Source organism: Protopterus annectens, chromosome 14.part0 (assembly GCF_019279795.1).
Source record: "Protopterus annectens isolate FY-2018-M chromosome 14.part0, PAN1.0, whole genome shotgun sequence".
Classification (NCBI taxonomy): Eukaryota; Metazoa; Chordata; order Ceratodontiformes; family Protopteridae; genus Protopterus; species Protopterus annectens.
In genome coordinates, this window is record NC_056748.1 from 727,576,698 (window position 1) to 727,596,030 (window position 19,333).

The window sequence follows — 19,333 nt, forward strand, 5'->3', positions numbered from 1 at the left end:
TTGAAAGGAGTTCTCCTTTTCAGGCCTCCAATCAAACGGCCATTAGAATCCTGGGACTTAAACTTAGTTCTCACATCTTTAATGTCTGCACCCTTTGAGCCGTTTTCTTCATCAGATCTGAAATTGTTGTCCTGGAAAACACTATTCTGAGTAGCCATAACATCTGCTAGGAGAGTCTCAGAACTGCAAGCTCTTACTATTCGACCTCCTTACATTATTTTCCACAAGGATAGAGTCTCACTCAGGACAAACCCCTCCTTTCTTCCCAAGGTATGCTCAGAGCATAATCTGAAACTATTATTGAGCTACCAGTGTTTTTTCCGAACCACTCTAATAAATCTGAGTATAGACTACACCAATTAGACGTTAACATAATTCTCAGATTTTACTTACACAGGACTAGAGAATTTAGAAAATCATATCACTTGTTTCCTTTTCTGACAAGAATAAGGGCTTACCAGTTTCCAAGGTTACGCTTTCAAAATGGCTTTCGGATTGCATTTCCTTTGCTTATCAAACTGCTGGCAAACAATTACCTAACAAAGTAAAAGGCCATTCTACTGGAGCAGTATCTACTTCATGTGCCTTTAGATCTAGGCTCCCGATTGGTACTAGTTTTGCAGCAGCTACTTGGGCAAGACCACATGCTGTTGTCACTCATTACAAATTGGATTTGGCCTCCCGGGAGAGGTCTTCCTTTGGGTCCATTGTGCTGAAGAGTCTCTTCGCTTGAGCCACCCGGGATGAAGGTGCTAGGGATCCAGCAGGAATTACGGCACGATAGGACTACATAACATAAAGAAGTTATATACTTACCATAATGTTCCATATTTGTAATCCGTCTCGCCTACATTCTTGCATCCCTCCTTCCTACCCCCTTTCCATTTCTGGAGGATCTGGTGGACTATCCTGGTGCTGTCTGACCTGGTTATAGTTGTTGTCCACTTGGCATGGATTATATTACAAAATCTCTTTCTTTTGTCTGTATATATGCAGTTTCTGATAATTCATACCTGTTAGATACTTATTGCTTTCTGAAAACAAGATTTGGAGAATTGCCGTGAGGTACCATGTGATGGGGGTTAGCCTCGAGCTATTAAAAACTCTCGAGCTTTAGTATCGGCCGAGTCAGAGCCGAATATTGGCTCCGAACCCATCCAGCAAGAATGTAGGCGAGATGGACTACAAACATGGAACGTTATGGTAAGTACATAACTTCTTTTTTTGAGTTAGTGGTCAAAGTGCTTGTCTGTTGAAGAAACTAAGATGTCCTTCTATTCCTGTGTTGCAGTATTATTAGTGTGGAATTCCCTGTCTCAGGCGACCGAATGTTGACTCCTATACAAAAGCTTAAGCTTGGTTGCTGTAGGTGCATGGGACGTCAAACATAGGGCTATAAACCAGGGACCTTAAATGTGACATTTGCACGCACAGACCTCTGAACATTTCAGCTGCAGACGATGTCACATCAATTGCTTTGCTCCTAAACTCGAAGACTTCTAAAAAAGCTAAGTACCCCATTGGGGAAAATTTCCATTTATTTTGCTTGAGCTTGGTTAGCTGTAGTTATTAGCCGATGTTGGCTAAGAAGGACAAATGCCATTGCGGGAGTCAGATACCACACAAAGATATGCACGACAGTTGCGTCTTTTGTCTGGGGAAGGAACACAACTATACTGCTTGTTCCATTTGCCAATCTGGTACTTTTCCTTTATTGGGGCAACATTTGCAATGAGAAGTATGTAGTATAAATAGGTATTCTCATATATCTGAGTTTCTTAATTGAAGTTAAGTTTTTCTACATTCCGGACATTTATTCTACATTTGGTGGAGGGGGCATTTCATATTCCTTTTATAGCACATTTTGCAGATGGGAGGTTGAAAACTACAGGGCTACCACTGCCGCAGCACTCTGAACACAAATGCTGTTGAGCAGGCTGCAGCTGAAATCTGTCTGTACTGTACAGATCTTTGCCAGATGTCCTGATTTTTGCCTCATGGCTTTAGTCCTTTTATTCATAATGTTGTGGTTTTATGACAAACCATTGTCAAGTGATGAAAGATTGAAGTCACTGACATACTGACAGATGTTTCAGGGGCCAGAATTCAAAACATTCTGAGAAGTCATGCATGTCTACAAATTAATTCATAGGGATGACAGTACAGAAATGTAATACATAAAATAATCATCAGGAAATTTCAAGTTTTATGCCTCCTGCATCAGTGTCACTTACTGTGTTTTCATCCATACTTTCTGGGCTACGTATTTAATAAAAGTCGGACTACAGTTCTAAACATTTACATAGCTGTGTCTGCTATGTTGCTTTTACTGTGCGGGCAGTTCTCATGCGATGCCAATTTCTTTTATCATCTATCTATTACATATGTGATATTTATCTATTACATTATGACATATAATGTTTAAGTCAAAAATATTGCCGTTACTTCATAAAAATGTATTAATTTTGTGATAGTGACCCCTTCAAAGCAGGAGCTGCCGCTTTAAAAAAAAGAAACGCTTCAAGCACAACAGCTGTTTCAAGATTCCGAAAGGAAAGCGCTACAGGGCTAATAGCTCTACAAGGATTCTGAGAAGCATCTGCCAGAGAAATCACAACATTATGACTAACAAAGCAAACATATGAGGTAAAATTCTGAGCACTGTAGGATAGTCTGTACAGTTTTGAAGAATTGCTTTTCACACCAGCTTTCACTAGCTACTCCAGCACCTGTGCGATGATTTCAACCACTACCTGCCGCTTTACAAATGTGTTGCCCCGATAATGGAAAAGTACCGCCAATCTTTTGTTCCAAAGACCCTTCGTAGCAGTCTGGCCATCCTCGTCTTATATTTAGAGAACAAACAGCTCAAAAAGCTTGCACTTAGGATGGATCTCGAATCAGCCATTCTAACTGAGCCACCATGAAAAAAGGCCAAAGTTTTCAGGCCTGCTTCTCCGCCATCGGACGTCCTGCCAGCTTCCGATTTAGGGGTTGAGGGACATCCGATTGAACCGTCTACTTCGACTCCTACCGAGGATGTAACACCCTGCACGTCCACAGAGATAGCACAGACGTTGGTCCCTATCAATGTCGAGGAGGAACCAGAATCAGTTGGATGACAGAGACGCCATTACTTGAAGCTCAGGTCCCAGAACCTAGGCCTTATCCCAAACCTACGCCTTCTAAGCAGAAACAAAAAAACAAACCGTTGACTCCAACCCCGGAAGGAGTCCCAGACTGGCATTCATTTACTAATTCTTTGATGCAGGCTTTTATGGCTCTTAGGCCCACAACCTCTTCACCCTTCACTATTCCAGTGCTTAGTCCTAGGCCTATCTGTGCCACTTCTCTCCCCTTACCTACTACCCAAGAAGGAGAGGAGGATCTAGAACCTTACTACTGAGTGTCCATCTCTTATGCTTTACAGATTACCTCTCCGTTGAAATACTATTCCCCAGATGAGGAATGGATTGAAGGGGACTCCCACCAGAGGGTATTACCTTTGGTGAAACAATTACTAAGATGAAAGAATACTTCAAATGGGACACTAGCCAGATGACTGACACCCAGCGGAGGTATTTTGAACTCCTTCAAGTGGAATCACCCTCCCCATCAGCCATCCCACTGGTCTTACCTGCTTATCTTGATACTTTCACCTGTGCATCCAAGAATCCAGACTCTGTCACCTGCACCTAAGAGACTGGACAGGTTTTATAAAGTGCCTAATGAGCAAAAATTCTTTGTTAAACCCCACTTGGCAGACCCTGCAGTTATTGCTGTCTCTACTTACAAGCAATCCAGACTGATTCCTTCAGCATCTCTTCTGCCAACTGATAAGGGTAGCAAAAGCATGGACAGGATTGGGAAAAAAGTGTACACCTCCTCCATCCTGGCCTTCCGTGCTATCAGTTACAAGACACACATGGTAAAATATGCCCTGGACCTTGTTTCACAAGCCTCCAATCTCCTGGGTGCCACCCCTGACTGCCCTACAAAAGCTGAGATAGCATCTAAACTGTCCATGGCTTCATAGCTAGCCAGACATTCCATTAGGTGCAGTTATGATGCTGGAGATGTCTCTGCTAGGTTGGTAGCTTCTGCTTCACTTCTCCGCAGATATTCTTGGCTTCACCTACAGCCACTCCCTGAGGACTTCAGAACTAAAATTATGGACTCCCCATTAGACAATAACCTTTTGTTTGGCAAACAGTATGCAGAGCTTTTTAAAAACCTGCAGGAGAAAAGTAAGGAGTTGCAGGACATCAGACATTTACTTGTGTCTCCTATTCCTAAGTATTACAGGAATTATCCTGCAAAAACTTATTTTGTCAGGAGAACTCCTTCCTCTGGCACCCCCTCTTCTACCAGGCACAGGAGAGGAACCAGAATGCAAACCTGCTCCAGACCTGCTACCTCTCAACCAACTCCAAGACAGCGTTTTCAGGGTAGTAATGTACCCAACAATGCCTGACTGCCTTGCCCATCTACCTTTGTCAGCCAGCCTCCCCACTGCCTCCCCTTTTGGAAAAACATCAGACCAATGGGTACTGACTATCATTCAAAATGGATGCTTCCTTTCTTAGAAGGAAAAACCCTTCCCAAGGTCCATCCCCACCCAAAAGTCAAATCCACCTCTTTCTTCACATTCTGTTAGACCTCCAAAGATTAGGAACAATAGAACCTGTTCCCCCAGGGCAGGAAGGAAAAGGGTTTTACTCAAGACTGTTTCTGGTCCTCAAAAAAGATGGGCTTTGGAGACCTATACTAGATCTATCCTTCCTAAACCAATTTTTTAAGGTTCCATCATTCGGAATGCTATCCCTTCAAACTCTTCTGCCTTTAATCCCAGCCCAAGCCTTCATGGCCAGACTAGATCTAAAGAAGGCTTACCTCCATATCCCCATAACATCCTCCAACAGAAAACACAAGTTTTACTGGACCCTGCTCTCATTTTCTGTTTACAGCCTTACCCTTTGGTTTGTCTACTGCACCCAGGGTATTCACAACATGCCTAGCCCCAGGCATTGCTTACTGCAGGACCCAAGGTGTTGAAATCTATCCTTAGCTAAATGACATTCTCCTTCTAGCAGAGACTGAAGACCTCCTCTAAAATCATCTCAGGTTCACCACCTCCCTTCTTCAAAACCTGGGCTTCGGCCTCAACTTAAACAAATCTTTCCTACTCCCGCAGCAAGACAAAATCTTTCTGGGCTGCAGGAGCAGGACAGACCTGATGCGGGCTTTCCTTCCCCAGGGCAAAGTCCTGTCCTTCTCCAGTCACTTCCAAAACCCTAGCCCCCCCCCCAGATATCTGCAAGGCAATTCCTGCAACTCCTGGGGCTGGTAGCAGCCACCATTCCAATGCTTCCCTTAGCAAGAATGCACATGTGGAAGTTCCAGTTGTACCTAAAAAAAAAAACATATGATCACAACACCAACACTCCCTGGAGCAGCAAATTCCCATTCTTCCCTGCCTCAAAACAGAAACTAAGGTGGTGGATTCAACAAATCCTTCACAATCCGGGAATACCATTCCAAATCTCCTCCACAACCCAGTTCATGCACACAGATGTATCAGACCTAGGGTGGGGAGCCACCTGCAAAGGTTTCAGGGTACAGGAGGCATGGAATCCTAACCTTCAAAAGAAGTATATCAGTGTAAGGGAAATAACTGCAGTTCTTCAGGCCCTGGAGGCTTTTCTTCCTATTCTCTAACCGGGACCACTTCAAATATTTACAGACAACACAGTTATGTGGTATCTCAACAAACAAGGAGGAACCAGAACTTACCTCCTTTGCAGGATAAATCTACAAATTTGGGACCTCGCCTTCATTCAGAACTTGTCCCTGCAGGCCTCATACATCCCCTCTCAGGACAACAAACGTGGATATTCTCAGCAAAACATCCTCTCTACAGCACGAGTGGATGTTGAACATGGAGACCTTTCTAGACATTGTCCACTGGTGGGGCACTCCTCAAGTGGATCTGTTTGCCTTCCCCCAGATCAGACAATTGAACAAATTCTCCACCAAGGATCACTCTCCACTTGCCTGGAGATTAGATGCCCTCAGCATTCCATGTAAGGGACTGTTTCTATACCCTTTTCCGCCCTTCCCACTTATCCAAAAGGTCCTACTGAAAATCAGGAAGGACAAACCAAAAATCTTGCTGGTGACTCCCTACTGGCCAAGGCAACACTGGTTCCCCCTAATTCTCTCATTAGCCAAGGGCAATCACCGCACGTTACCCCACAGGTGGACCTTCTCACACAACAAAAATGAACCAATTCATCTTCACCAACAGATGTTAGGACTCACACTTTGGGTGATAAACTTCCAATCCCTTTTTGACACCACTACTCGGAGGGCGTACTTACAGTCCTGAAGGATGCCAGAAACCCTGCTGCTAGGAAATCATATTTATCAAAATGGGAGAGATTCTCCAAATGGCGTCTATATAAGGGCAGGGACTCCAGCCAAGCAGACCCTTCCCTAGTCCTTGCTTATGTGTGTGAACTCATTAAGGATGGCTTTTCTTACTCTTCAGTGAAAGTCCACCTTTCAGCCATTTCAGCTTACCTGCCTCTAGATCCCCCTTTGCTATCCAGGCTGGATGTAAAACTTTTCCTGAGAGGGGTCTTACACATCAGACCACCTAGAAAACCCATCCCACTCTGGGACCTCAACTTTATCCTGGAAAAACTAACACTGGCCCCCTCTGAGCCAGCTAGCAGTGCTACTTTACAGTTGTGTACATGGAAGACTGCACTGTTGGTGGCAATCACTTCTGCTAGGAGAGTATCAGAGTTACAGGCTCTTATGGCCTGCCCCCCCACACAACCTTCCACAAGTAGGTGACCTTATGCACTAACCCTTCCTTCATTCCCAAAGTGGTCAATGAACTGTCCTTAAATCAATCTATTCACTGAGTTCCTATTATTTAAGTGAATGCTTAAAGCTGCAAACGCTGTTTCGTGGAACATGTTTACACGAAATGGCAAAATACTGAAAGCACGGAACAGCGATTCCTCCCCCCCCCCCCGGGAAAAAAAATCACTGGGTCATTTTTGGGACTTTGGCATTTCCTCCACTGTGGTGAGATCTCGAAGTTGGTATATTTAAGTAGGGGGGGTTGAAGCCCTATACCCACTTTATTTTGTGTGTGTTTTTTTTTTTTTTTGTTTTATGGATCAGCTATGTTTTTTTTTCCGTGTGTTCGACATTTTGCATTTTCAGACTGTTTGGGTTGATTATATAGTGTTCACAATTTCAAGCGCTCGCTATTATAATATAGACCCTATTCACCTACCTTCTTCCCCTATCCAACTAACAATAGTGAGAGGATTCTGTATTCCCTGGATGTACACAGACAACTTAGTGTACCTAGACAAAACTAAGTCCTTCAGAAAATCTAACAAAGTATTTATCACCTTCCATCCCAGGGCTCTGGGCAAGGCAGTCTCCAAACAAACTATTTTGTGTTGGATCAGAAAATCCATTTACTTCTGCTGCTATCACCATGGCAAGCACTTGCCCCATGGGGTGAGAGCTCACTCCACCAGAGGCATGGCTACTTTCAAAGTCTTCCTCAAAGGGCTGGACACAGCATCCATTATGGAAGCGGACACCTGGTCCACTATTCACATCTTCACCAACACTACAAACTGGACCAAGTCTCGAGAGCCAGGGCAGGCTTTGCTAGACCAGTCCTGCAGGGGGTTTCTGGAATCTTCCACTTCTACCTCCACCCTTCCCTCTAAGCTGTGGTACTCTCCCACACTATGAATACTGCAACATAGGAATAGAAGGACATAGAATAGTTGTGTAAAATCTTACCATAACCATAGATGTCCTTCTCTTCCATGTTGCAGTGTTCCTTCCCTCCCTCCAACCCCCTGGATTAAGTTTGGACTATGGACATAGTTGTTGGGCACTAGAAAGCTCTACCCTTCACCAAGAGCAGACTAGCTAGCATATGACAATTGATACTTCTGGCTGACATGACTTATTACTCTCTTTGGGTTTGTCTGGCCTTCGAGGTCTGTGCGTGTAGACGTCACATTTAAGTTCCCTGGTTTATGGCCCTACTTGTGACATCCCATGCACCTACAGCAACTAGGCTTAAGCTTTTGTATAGGAGCCGATGTTTGGGTAGCCTGAGTTGGAGAATCCCACACTAAGAATACTGTAATATGGAAGAGAAGGACATCTATGATTATGGTAAGATTTTACACCTTTAGGTATTTTAATATAGAACTGTGCCCTAGTAAATACTTTGTGCTGAGCAAACATATCAAGTACAGTTCTGTGGAAGATTAATGCTTTCTGGATTAGGAGAATGTTTCTGATTATAGCAGTAAAGCTACTGTACAAAAAAAACTGTCAGTCTGCTGATATATTTCTTCATTATGTTAACAGAAAGTATTGAATTGCTTAAACCTAAATATTTTTCAAGTTTAAAAAAATGAGTATATTCAGTGTTAAATGTCAAATGAAAAGAGCACAACAAAATAATTTAGAATAAATAGTGTGAAATAACAATTAACTAAGGATTAATTAAACAACAATTTAAACTAGAAATGTATAGTTCTGAAGGTAGAATGGCAACCTTTGCCAGACTCATAAAAAGTTACTAGCACTGGGACCTCTTGAAGGAAGACTCAGACTTGCAGACCCAAGTCAAAGAAGGTTGATTCCAGAGGACCATAGCAAAGTATTTAAAATAACTACAAGATGTCTCAAACCACATCCTGAGGACAGCCCCTTACCTGATGACCTAAGCATCATAATTGGAACTTAAGGTCTCAGGAGCTTTTTCTAGTAAGCAAGAAACCAGATTATGCCTGACTTGATAAGTGAGGGTTAGAATCCAGAGAATCCATGAGGTATGAGGTAAACCACTTCAGTACCTGATAATCCACAGTTGAGTTTTAGGTGCTTGCTGAAGATCCCATGGTTGACTATATTGTATACCACTGAGTGATCAAGTAGAACTAAAATGGAATGTTGATCTGCCATTGTTCATTGCATTTTCCTTGGATTCTAGGACTGAAATACATGCTTGGCACAGATAAAACCTGCCCATGCTACATGTCCTTCCTCTTAAGCACAGTGTCCTGTGTTTTTTATGTTTTTCTTCAGATCTTGTTGGTCAGTTGTCATGATCCCATGATAAAAATGGCCCCAAGCTTTTTTTTTTTATGTTTGAGCTGATTTTAATGTTTCACTTGCTCACTTTTCTGCCAGGATTTGTCCAGTTATTCAATAGATGCTGTACTGAGGCAGCCAGTCTGTCTGCTTTACATAGCCTTACAGTTTGTTAATCTCATAATGCAGTGGATGGTACAATGAGGGCAACTTATGCTGGTGTTGTATGCCACCTTGCCTGGCTTTGCCTGACTTGACTTTTACTGAGAATTTCAAGGTGTCATTCATTAGTATTGTTTTTAATGGCACCAGTCTCTTCAAACCACAATTTAAGGAGAAGTTGGAGGACAGTGAAGAAGGCATAATCCTTACAGTTGCTGGTATCAGATTCGTGGCTACCTTTCTAGAATGCAAAAGAGCCTGCATCGACTTTGATACAGGCATGACCAGCAGCAGCCGAATTTTCATTCATATGGAAAAAACTAGCTCACAGTGGTAGCTTTTTGCCAACCCATCAGCTGAAACTCTTGCCCCATTCAGGGGTTTTGTACTTTTCCATCTGAGGATCAGCAGTAGGGTCCATCAGCAGAGTCCCTGCTTAGCTGCTGCATTTTGAAGGCAGTTGAGGATTTTTTTTCTTTTACCTGCTGGCATGGAAGGTTACCATCATGATAGGCAGAGCTTATATATTACATCCAGAGGCTACAGAATCCCCTTTTTTATCCCCATACTAGCTACCTTCCCCTTCCCCTTTGTGACACACTACCCCAATAGATGAGAGGGACCACATGAGAGGTTTCAAGTCCTCAGCAAAAACGAGCCATACAGGAAATCCCGTCACCAAACCAGTGTGTGTGCCTGGTTGTTACTATGTGTTCTTTCAAGTTAAAAAAAATATTAATAATTTTGGGGCATTACTGGATGTAACAGCATCGACCAAGGTGCTGATAGTACAGCTGATTCTCCTTTGCCTGCCAAGAACAGTTTGGATGTGCTTTTTAAATATCCAAGATACACACGCACATAAATATCACTAAGGAGATTAGGATCAGAGATGGTCATTTTTTTTGTTTTGGACCCTTCCATTTGGACTCAGCTTTGCCCACAGGGTATTCATGAAATGCATGGTTGTGGTTACAGTGAACAGAGACTGCAGGATGATGAGGTCTTTCTGTACCCCGGACTGGTTTCTAGCCACTTCAACAGTAGTGGGTCCAGTTTCCTCTTGGTATTCTTTACTTCAGTTCTTATAGTCCTTGAGAGTCACTGTGAATACTGCAAAGTCATAGTTGCAGCTATCACAGACCCTCACATTTAGTTTGTTCACAGAAGACCATTCTTTGCAAAAACTAGTCCGCCCTCATTACTGGATTCTTCCAATTTAGAGCATTGTTTTCCAAGCCTTTCGAGTCAGTGATATGTCTGTAGTTATATGCTACAATACTTTGCAGCTCATGGAAACCACTGTTTACCCTTTGTCACTCACAAGGTATAACAAGAGATTTCTTAGCTGGATTTTAAGAACTCTGTAGAGTGAGTGATCGGACTTCATGGTGGTTAAAATCAGGATGTCTGAGACATGTTTAAACTAGCTCTCCTGTTGATTTGTTGTCTCCAGCCTTGTTTGGGCAGCCCCTTTCAGCTTTTTAACTTTTCAATCCTTTGGTGATTGTGACCAGGATGCCTCAGCCATAGGGTAGGGGGGTTCATTATCAAAGGCAGACAATCTAAGACATATGGCCAGAACACATGGACATGTTGTACATCAGTGTGTTGGAGATGAGCAAGTCCATTCTGCTGGTGTTCCAGGGCTTCCTTCAGGTGTGATGCCATATACTCTGACAACATGGCAGTGGTATATTGTATATCAGCAAGCATCGGGGATCTCTGTCCTATTGCTGTCATTACATGAGCAAGGAGAATTTCTGAATGACAAATACTGTATATAAAATCACTGCATATGATCTTTTGCAAAGACAAGGTAGTCCTGCAATTCAACCTATCCTTTGTACCACAGAAGACAACCGGAATCACTTTCCAGTTTTCTGTCTCAGTTATTCTAGTAAAGGAGAAAACCTTTTTCACTGTAGAAATGAGAAATACAACCAGTGGTACACAGCAGAGGTAGAGCCAAGTTGTAGTTTAATGTATAAAGTAACACACAGGTGAGCGCTTTCACATACAGCTTCTTCAGACTGGTTGTATTTCTCATTTTTACTTTTTGATTTTGTTTGCTTTTACACACCAGTGGTTCTTTTTTCCCCAACATTGTTTGTTTTTGGATTTTTCACTGTAGAGATATGCAAAGACCATTGCAATTTTATTAGACTAAACAAAAGTGTTCTGGAAGGGCTGTCGGCTGTTTGCGTCTTATGCAACTAGCAGGATGAGTAGGAAGGTCTCTAAAGCCACTTTGTCTCAGTGGTTATTAGAATATAACAAGTTTTGTTTTGATAAGCATGAAATGATGCCAGTAGTAGAACCTAGGCTGATCCCACAAAGGCTGTGGCAACCTCACAGGAGTTTTCCGAAAACGTGTCTATGGATATTTGTGTTGCTGTAACTTGGAATTCTGAATACTTTCAAAAAACTCTGCAAGCTGGATGTGATCTTTAGGTTCAGGTCCTCCTTTGGTGCTTTTGTCATTTGAGGAATCTTTTCATGATACTACCCAGGAATGTTTGGTGGGGAACTCTTTCAGTGGGAAATTCTTTTTTCTAGTAGTTGTGGAAGATGAACCAGATAATGGCAGATACAAAAATTGATTCATCCTGAGCAAAGTCTGCATTCGCCTTTCTGTGACCTGGCAGATGGGGACCTTGTAGGGATTATGAGTAATTTGTACGGTTTGTGTGGTGGTTACATGTAGTTCCAGTTAGTAGCAGCTTACTCCTGATCTGGAAGGAAAAAGGTGATAATGCAGTGAGTAAAAGGGGGGGGGGGGGGGTATCCATGCCAAGCAGTCTGAAAGCTGATATTTCAGTCATAATCTTTGAGGAGTTTGAACCACAACTATGCAGATTTCTCATTATAGCAAGTAAATGATTCATATATTTTGCCTATTAATATGAATAACCACTTAAGTGAGGTTTGCTTCCTTGCTGTGCTTAGATCTATACCCAAAATGACAAGGATCAAGTAAGCCATGTGATATCGGATATAGATACAGCTGTAAATAAAACATCTTCAGAATTTCGTTAACAGAGTTTGACCCTTTCCTTTGATGCTGTACAGTACAGTGTAGGAGCTGTGCATCAGACAGTATGCGTGATGGTAGTGGAAAACATTTAAGATTTCTTTGATATGCTGAAATCTGCTCCCAGCTGTGTAAAAGAGGATTAATCAAAGAGCCAAAGTTAGCTTTTCTGCCTACCTCAACAGATGGGGATATCAAATTGTGTGGATCTGCAGCCAGTAACTAAACTTTGGTTCCAAGGCTCAAGTTCCTCCTCTCTCCCATAATGCACCATCTCGCCTTCCTCCCTCAGATTTCATTTGCTATACTAAACAGCAGGTGTGTTCTTCAGGACTCAGTTTGTTATGCCAGATTAGTGGTGGTGGGGAGTTTCCAGTCCTTTTGGATAATTTTTGATTATTTTGCCAGTGTTGTATCTTTCCTAGTCTTTATAGTGCTCTTAGCAGTTTGGCTAGCTCTTGGGTAATGTTTTTTTTCTCCTCTGTGTTCCTTGTAGGGTAATTGGCGTCTGAGAGATCTTCTTCAGTTAATCTTTGATGTTTGCTTAGCTGTAGTGCCTTATGTGTTTTCTAAATGATGAGTGTTTTTTGCCTTTTTTCCAGGTCTTTGTTTAGTGTATTGAATCCCCATCGGAGCATTTTATGGAATGTCAGTACAATATAGTAGACAAGGCTTCAGGATTCAAGAAGTGAAAATCCTGACACATGATATACTTGAGAAATGTTTTTATAGTTTTTACAACCCATTTGGATGAGTCGTGTGAAATTTGTTATTATTTTTTGGCTACAAGTTCTTTTTGATGAATGCTCAAAGTCAGTATTGAAGCACCTTCTTATTGCCTAAGCATTAGACTTGGCCCCTTCTGATTTGAGGTCTCCTCCTTCGAAGAAAACCTCTGATAATTCTTAGGAGGACAGACCCAGAGAGAGATGGGGACAGGGATTCCTCTAAGGAATGATTTAAGGGATCTCAAAAACTGTTTCTGGGCTCTTCTGCCTTACAAGATCCTACTCCGGAGACCACTCAGCCCTCTGATTTGGCATCTTCTCCACTGGCTCCTAGGTCAGACCAGGTTTGAATCCAGTCTCTGACTGATCTGTATCTGCCAGATATGCTAATTTTCCACTGTAGTTCGAATTTTATTATTTATTGGAAAGAGAGGAATAGTGTCATGTACAGTTATGATGAGTTCCTCATAAAACTGTCCTATATTAATTCTTCATTGTACATTCTTAACACCTCATGAAAGAAGGCAGACAATCTTTTGGAAGTGGCTTTTTGCTTAACATGTCATTCATATCTTCTGAAGTGTACTGCACATGCTCTTCCTGTCTGCAGAGAGTACACTAGTAGCAAGCACAGGTTATTTTGTTGGGAAGAAAGGATGTTTCCATAGGAGTAAAGAGTAAGAAGATGTTGGGAAAAAACTTTTAAAGCTTTAAGTATTATAAGTCACAAATTTTAATTCATACATGCCATGCCGTCTGTTATTTAATGTTCGTTAATGCTTTTTTCTTTTTAATAGAATCATTCTTGAACACTGCAGTTATAGCCTTGTGTGGAAAACTGGCAGTGAGTGCTGCATTCAATATTCTGTACATTTTTACATCTGAACTCTATCCCACCGTGGTAAGGTAAACTGACTATTTTGGAATTTCTTAAAATTTACATTTTATGGTCTACAGGGAGGTAGGAATGTTAATGTAATAGAGGTATTCTGACTATACACCAGAGTATTTTCTTTCTGCAAAATCAGAATTGCTAAACACCATTTGTTAACTAGGTTATTTTCTGTTTTTGTTTTTTTACAAATGGAGAAAATTAAGTAATTTTTCTATAACATTTCAATTCTGAGGGCCTTAATTATGGTGATTTGGTACAGGTTGTGTTACACAGCTCTTTATCTTATACAGACTGGTTACAGAAAGAAACATTTCCTCTACATGATGGTCTGCTTGATTATCCTGTTTCTCATTTCATTTTCTTGTGTTTTCATCTAGTAACAAGTTATTTGTCTTTCCCAAGATACAAGAGGCACTCTTAGCAAGCCAGGGATTTAACTAAGAAAATGGTGTTTGTTCTTTACAGAAATGTCACATAACCAGTGCATTGGCACTTTCTGAGGAGGAAGGTCTGGAACTGTATCCATAGCCTTTTTTTTTTTATTTTTTTATTTTATCTATGGGACAGCTGGGAGTTTGGGCCAATTCTGTCAGTGTAATCATCTGTCATGCAGGGTTTATAAAGTTTAGTCTTTCTTTCCCAGTTAGCCACGGAGTTGTTGAATAAGCTTAGCAGATAAGCCGTGTGCCTGTTTGCCACATCAGGGTTCTTTGGGGTTACAGAAAATTCCCAAATCATGTTGTTCTGTGGTCAGACTGTTTCCATTAGGAGATGCTGTCCCTTGGCATATTGCCTGCTTTGTAAATGTTCGCGAGTTGTCTGTCTTTCTGCACATTACTATGCCTGTACTAGAATGATTGCTTGCTGATTACCTTGTACCTGTGATGGGACCTGACTTGGCTCTTTTTTTCAGTCATTTCTAAACCATGGGAGGGACTGCCTAGTTTTAGTAAAGGTCATCTCTTTCACAGAAAATGTTTTAGATATTCAGTACTACAGGGACTTTCTTCCTTGGAATCAGTCCCTCAAGCCAAAGCTTATAATTTTGGCTTATTCAGGGCATCAGTGGCATATGATGTATTTTTGGATTTTTAGCAAGCTGTTATTTTCACAGTGCTGTATAGCTGTGTGTTTATGATGAGCCCGCAGTAGACAGTCCATCATAAACCTGTTGAATCCCTCTCCCTTTGTCACCTTTGTCATTAACCCCTGGCGTGATGGACTCCACTGTGCCTAGAAGCAAGTTATCCTTTTCTTCCTCTAAGTGTAAGACAGGTTCTGTCATTTAGTGCCTTCAAATAAGGCTGTACATGTTTGTTGGAAGATTAGCAACCGAAGGTCTCTGGATCATCCTGAAGGAAGAAGGCTATATATTCACATGTTAAAATTGAATGAGGCCCTCTGTGATCATCTGCTTTCAAAGCTTGTCATCCAGATCCAGTTGTAATCAGATCAGGCACACCCAGTTAGTGGTGCACAGTACTTGAGCAAGTATACTAGGATCAGGTCTTGTATATTCATGAAAGCACAGTACTTGAGCAAGTGTACTAGGATCAGGTCTTGTATATTCATGAAAGCATTAGGAGTCTGGTAATCGGGACCATCATGAAAGATATATTTGGCAAAAAGAAAACTGCATAGTAGGTTTGAACTCGCATGTAGATATTACTGTAAATGCTTGAACTCACCTATTTAGTACGGTATTATTCTCAGAGTACTGGCATTTCCCAGAAGTGGATGTTTTTTTACTGTTCAGGAAAGTATTTTCCAGTTACATTTCTTCTTCCCTTAGCAAAACCAAGGACTGTTGACAGGTAATACTGTGAGGAAAGGCTGTCTACATTCTACAACGTTCCCCTTCCCCCCTGCTGTTTGTCTTTTGATAAAAAATTCTAGTGGCAGAGTCCTGGGCTTTTCCAGATTAGACTGTGTTGCATAGGAGAGCTTAGACATCAGTATTAATTTAATATAATGGAAGGCTTAATTTGGGTTTTATTTTTCTGTATCTGGAGAAGTCAGCTTCTCTCTTGGGGTTACACTTTTCATATAGCTCCTTTTCTTCCTTGCATTCATTTAAAAGTGGTCTTAGAGATCTAGACAAAATCATGAAGTAGTTTCAATATATATTTTTTCTTTTTGGGATATAAAAAATAGTCTGAGTCAAGCATCCCAGTGTGCTTATTCTGTCTCGGTCATCTTTTCTTGATTTACATCTGAGATATTTTGCGCATCTTCCATGTCGGTCTTTTCAGGCTTGGCAAAGGGCAGACTTCATTGCATAGGGTACTTAAGTAAGAAGTCTTGACTTGAGAACCCCCTATTAAAAATGCATCCCTCTTTGAGACCAGAATATTGTTATAAAGGAATCTTTTGTATCTTTTGCCAGCCTCATTTTTTTTCAGCATTTCGCTGTTATGTCCTGGAAAGTGGTGGTCTGGTAGCTTTAATTAATGCTCCTTATAGGCTAGGTCTTCCTGAGGGTTGGCTGTTATTTCCTCCTCTAAGTAGATTGCATGATCTCCATCTTGGAGTAGTCCATAAATTTTCCAGTCTTTTCCTTGTAACTCAAAACTGTATGTGTGTGTGTGGCGGTGACTAGTTGACTGCTCCATACTGCAGTGGCACAGTGGTTACATTCTGAGACTGAAGAATTTTCTAAAAGTTAAATAGTTGCTGTGTTTGATTGCTGTAGACTAGAAGGGAAAAGCAGCTGCCAAGTATACAGTACCCATATGTTGGCTAACTGCATTATTTTCTGCTTTCTAGGGGACTTCTAGCATGTTCTAATGTAAAGGGACTTTAAGCTAGAGAGCAGTCAACTAGATAGGCAGCTATCTCTTGTAACTTTTTTGGATATGCCTGAAGCAAGTATTTGCTCTGTTACTACTTGGTTGTCACACTCTGCTTTTATGGAGAGCTAAAGTGTAGGTCTACTTTCCTTTAGTTGTGCTGTCTCATAGCACAATACTTGTCAGGTGTTTCCTTCTGTTTATCTGTTTGCCTTCAAGGCAGGATGCTGTACCTCTTGCTCTTCTCCATCCCACTAGTAGGTTTGGCTTCAGATGTTTGCTTGAAGTGATACAAATACACACATCTCTGCTGTATCTGTTGGTTATCATGGTTATCTCCTGAATTAGCAATTTTTTACTTGTGTATCAGCACAGATGACAGTAGCTTTGATCTATATCTTTATTCAGAAAATAAGAAGTATAACAGTGGTTACAATGGAGTAAATCTTTGTTGAAATTTGAATAAATTTTTTAGCTGTTTCTTGATTTGTTTTTTGTTTAACCCAGGGTAGGGCACTGATCCAATGGGCCATATTCAGACTCAGCTCGGGGAATTGATAACATGCATTCATTGAATGAAATGCAAGAATTAAAGAAGAATACAGTAATATTAGAAGAATGCAGTACGGTAAATGCACAGAAATATTGATATTATTATTACAAGTATGTAGACAAATAACTGACACATGGATTGATAAGGGAATTAGATGAAAGTTGACTGGAGAAAGAAGTGGAATCTGAACACACAGTTAACCTGGCACACAGGAAGTCATTAAGGGCAAAGGGAACCATGGTGCTGACCTTTTTAGCTTGGTGCCTTAAGAGGAAAGATGGTCTCTCTAGTATGAATTACTCAGACATCTGTCTGGAGTATCTAGGGATATTCATTATAGGGATCACTTTGCATTGTTAAATCTTATCTATGGGAAATAGCCAAAGGTAGATGTTTGCTTTTCATGTTTGATTTCCATAGCTTTCACAGATGCTCCATGAGCCAAGCTTACACCCTTTTGCCAGTGTACAGCTTAAAAGAAGGAACTCAGAAGCAATCAGTTATCAGTCTCTTATAGGTTCATAGGTTAAGTGCTAGGCTAGCTGCCTTTGTGGGCCATTGTAAGTCTAGCCAATTTCACTTTTTGTGGCCAGAATAACCTATTCCATTTGGATATAGATTGGCCTTACCCATCCCATGGTTGATAATTGTTTATTATGCTAAAGAGAATAACTGGGATCATACTGTAGATAATTTGAGGGGACCCATGCATGGGATAAAGCATTTAGGAGCTGCATCTGTCCATTACTAGTAAAAGAAGTCAGTCCTGGGGTAAATTTCTGTTTCCCATCCATAGATCTAAGTTGTGCTTGAAAATGGACAAGGATAGACTTGGTTTTATGTGGATAGGGAGTGTATTCTGTAGCAGTGGTATAATCTGTGAAATATTACCTGTCTGTCCAACCATTCTGTTATTGCAGAGGAGGTTTAGATCCCTAGACTGAGTATTTCTGATGCCATTTGACATGCTGATGTGAAGTAAATTCATCAGTAATCATAATGGGTTGGAGGATGCCTTGTATGTCAGATACAGGTCACCTATTAGCATTTATTCCAGGTCACTTCCAGAGAATGACAGTTACCTGGTTTTGGAACATTTCATATTCATGTTTAACTATGTTGCTGATGTATTGATTGCCTGCATTGGCTGTGGCAACTTTTAATTTTTGGTTTGGTAACTTTAAAAGTTCCTAGGTTTATGATGTCCCTGGAAGAACAGTCTGACAAGTGTGTGGTTGGAAATCAGTGTCCACTGCAAGACTTTCATATGCAATAACCTTCTGTCTTGGAGATGAGCACCAGATGTCTCCTTGCGGGCACTCTGCTACTTTAAGGACTTGGACTAGAAGACAAACTACTTGAATCAGAAGAAAACTTAAGGCTTTGCAACTGGCAAGCTGTAACTAGGGAAAGAGCCTTACACTAGTGGCCTGCAGTCAAGACTGAGGAGGAAAGAACCTGTGGACGTCAGACCAGATGAGGTTCTACATTATGCACCCCAGGTCCCGTGCTTGGTATTAAGTCCCTGAAGGTCCTGACTTCTTTGGAGGCAAACAGTAGAACTAAGTGTTCTACTGCTGTTCATACCTTAAAGGAAGTCACAGTGGTGTCCTATCCAGATACTAGCTTCCAGGTTCCCACCAAGGATGTCCAGATCTTCCAAAATTTTGGTCAGTCGACCTGAAATGTGTGAGACTTTGGAAATTCTTGTGATTTTGATAACAGTGGGCAGTGCTAGGAATCATCTGATGGGCCCACTAGTCCTCACACTAAACAAGGGTTAACATCCATTAACAAGTTATATCCACTTCCTGAAATCCAGGTGTCTGCCATTAGTCCAATGTTATACTTACCTTTTGACAACAAAAGCTTGTAGAGGAGTACATCATGACTTGACATCATGCTGTTACCACGCCCTTCTGTCTTGGGAGTATCTCATCCACCAGAGAAAAGGAGGGAAATCAGAGGAGGTTTGCAGAGGTAGGCAGTAAGATAAAGGGAAGGCAAGTCTCTTCACCAGTT

The 19,333-nt window shown here is 41.4% G+C and overlaps 1 protein-coding gene across 3 annotated transcripts in view; it reads left to right on the top strand.

The window, feature by feature from the left end:
• LOC122789199 (solute carrier family 22 member 15-like) overlaps positions 1–19,333 on the top strand; it is a 1,485,835-nt gene that overhangs the window by 750,271 nt on the left and 716,231 nt on the right. For all 3 annotated transcript variants that reach the window (XM_044056469.1, XM_044056468.1, XR_006362790.1), the window contains exon 9: positions 13,872–13,980. In XM_044056469.1, coding sequence (XP_043912404.1) covers positions 13,872–13,980 — 109 coding nt within the window. The remainder of the gene's footprint in view (positions 1–13,871; positions 13,981–19,333) is intronic.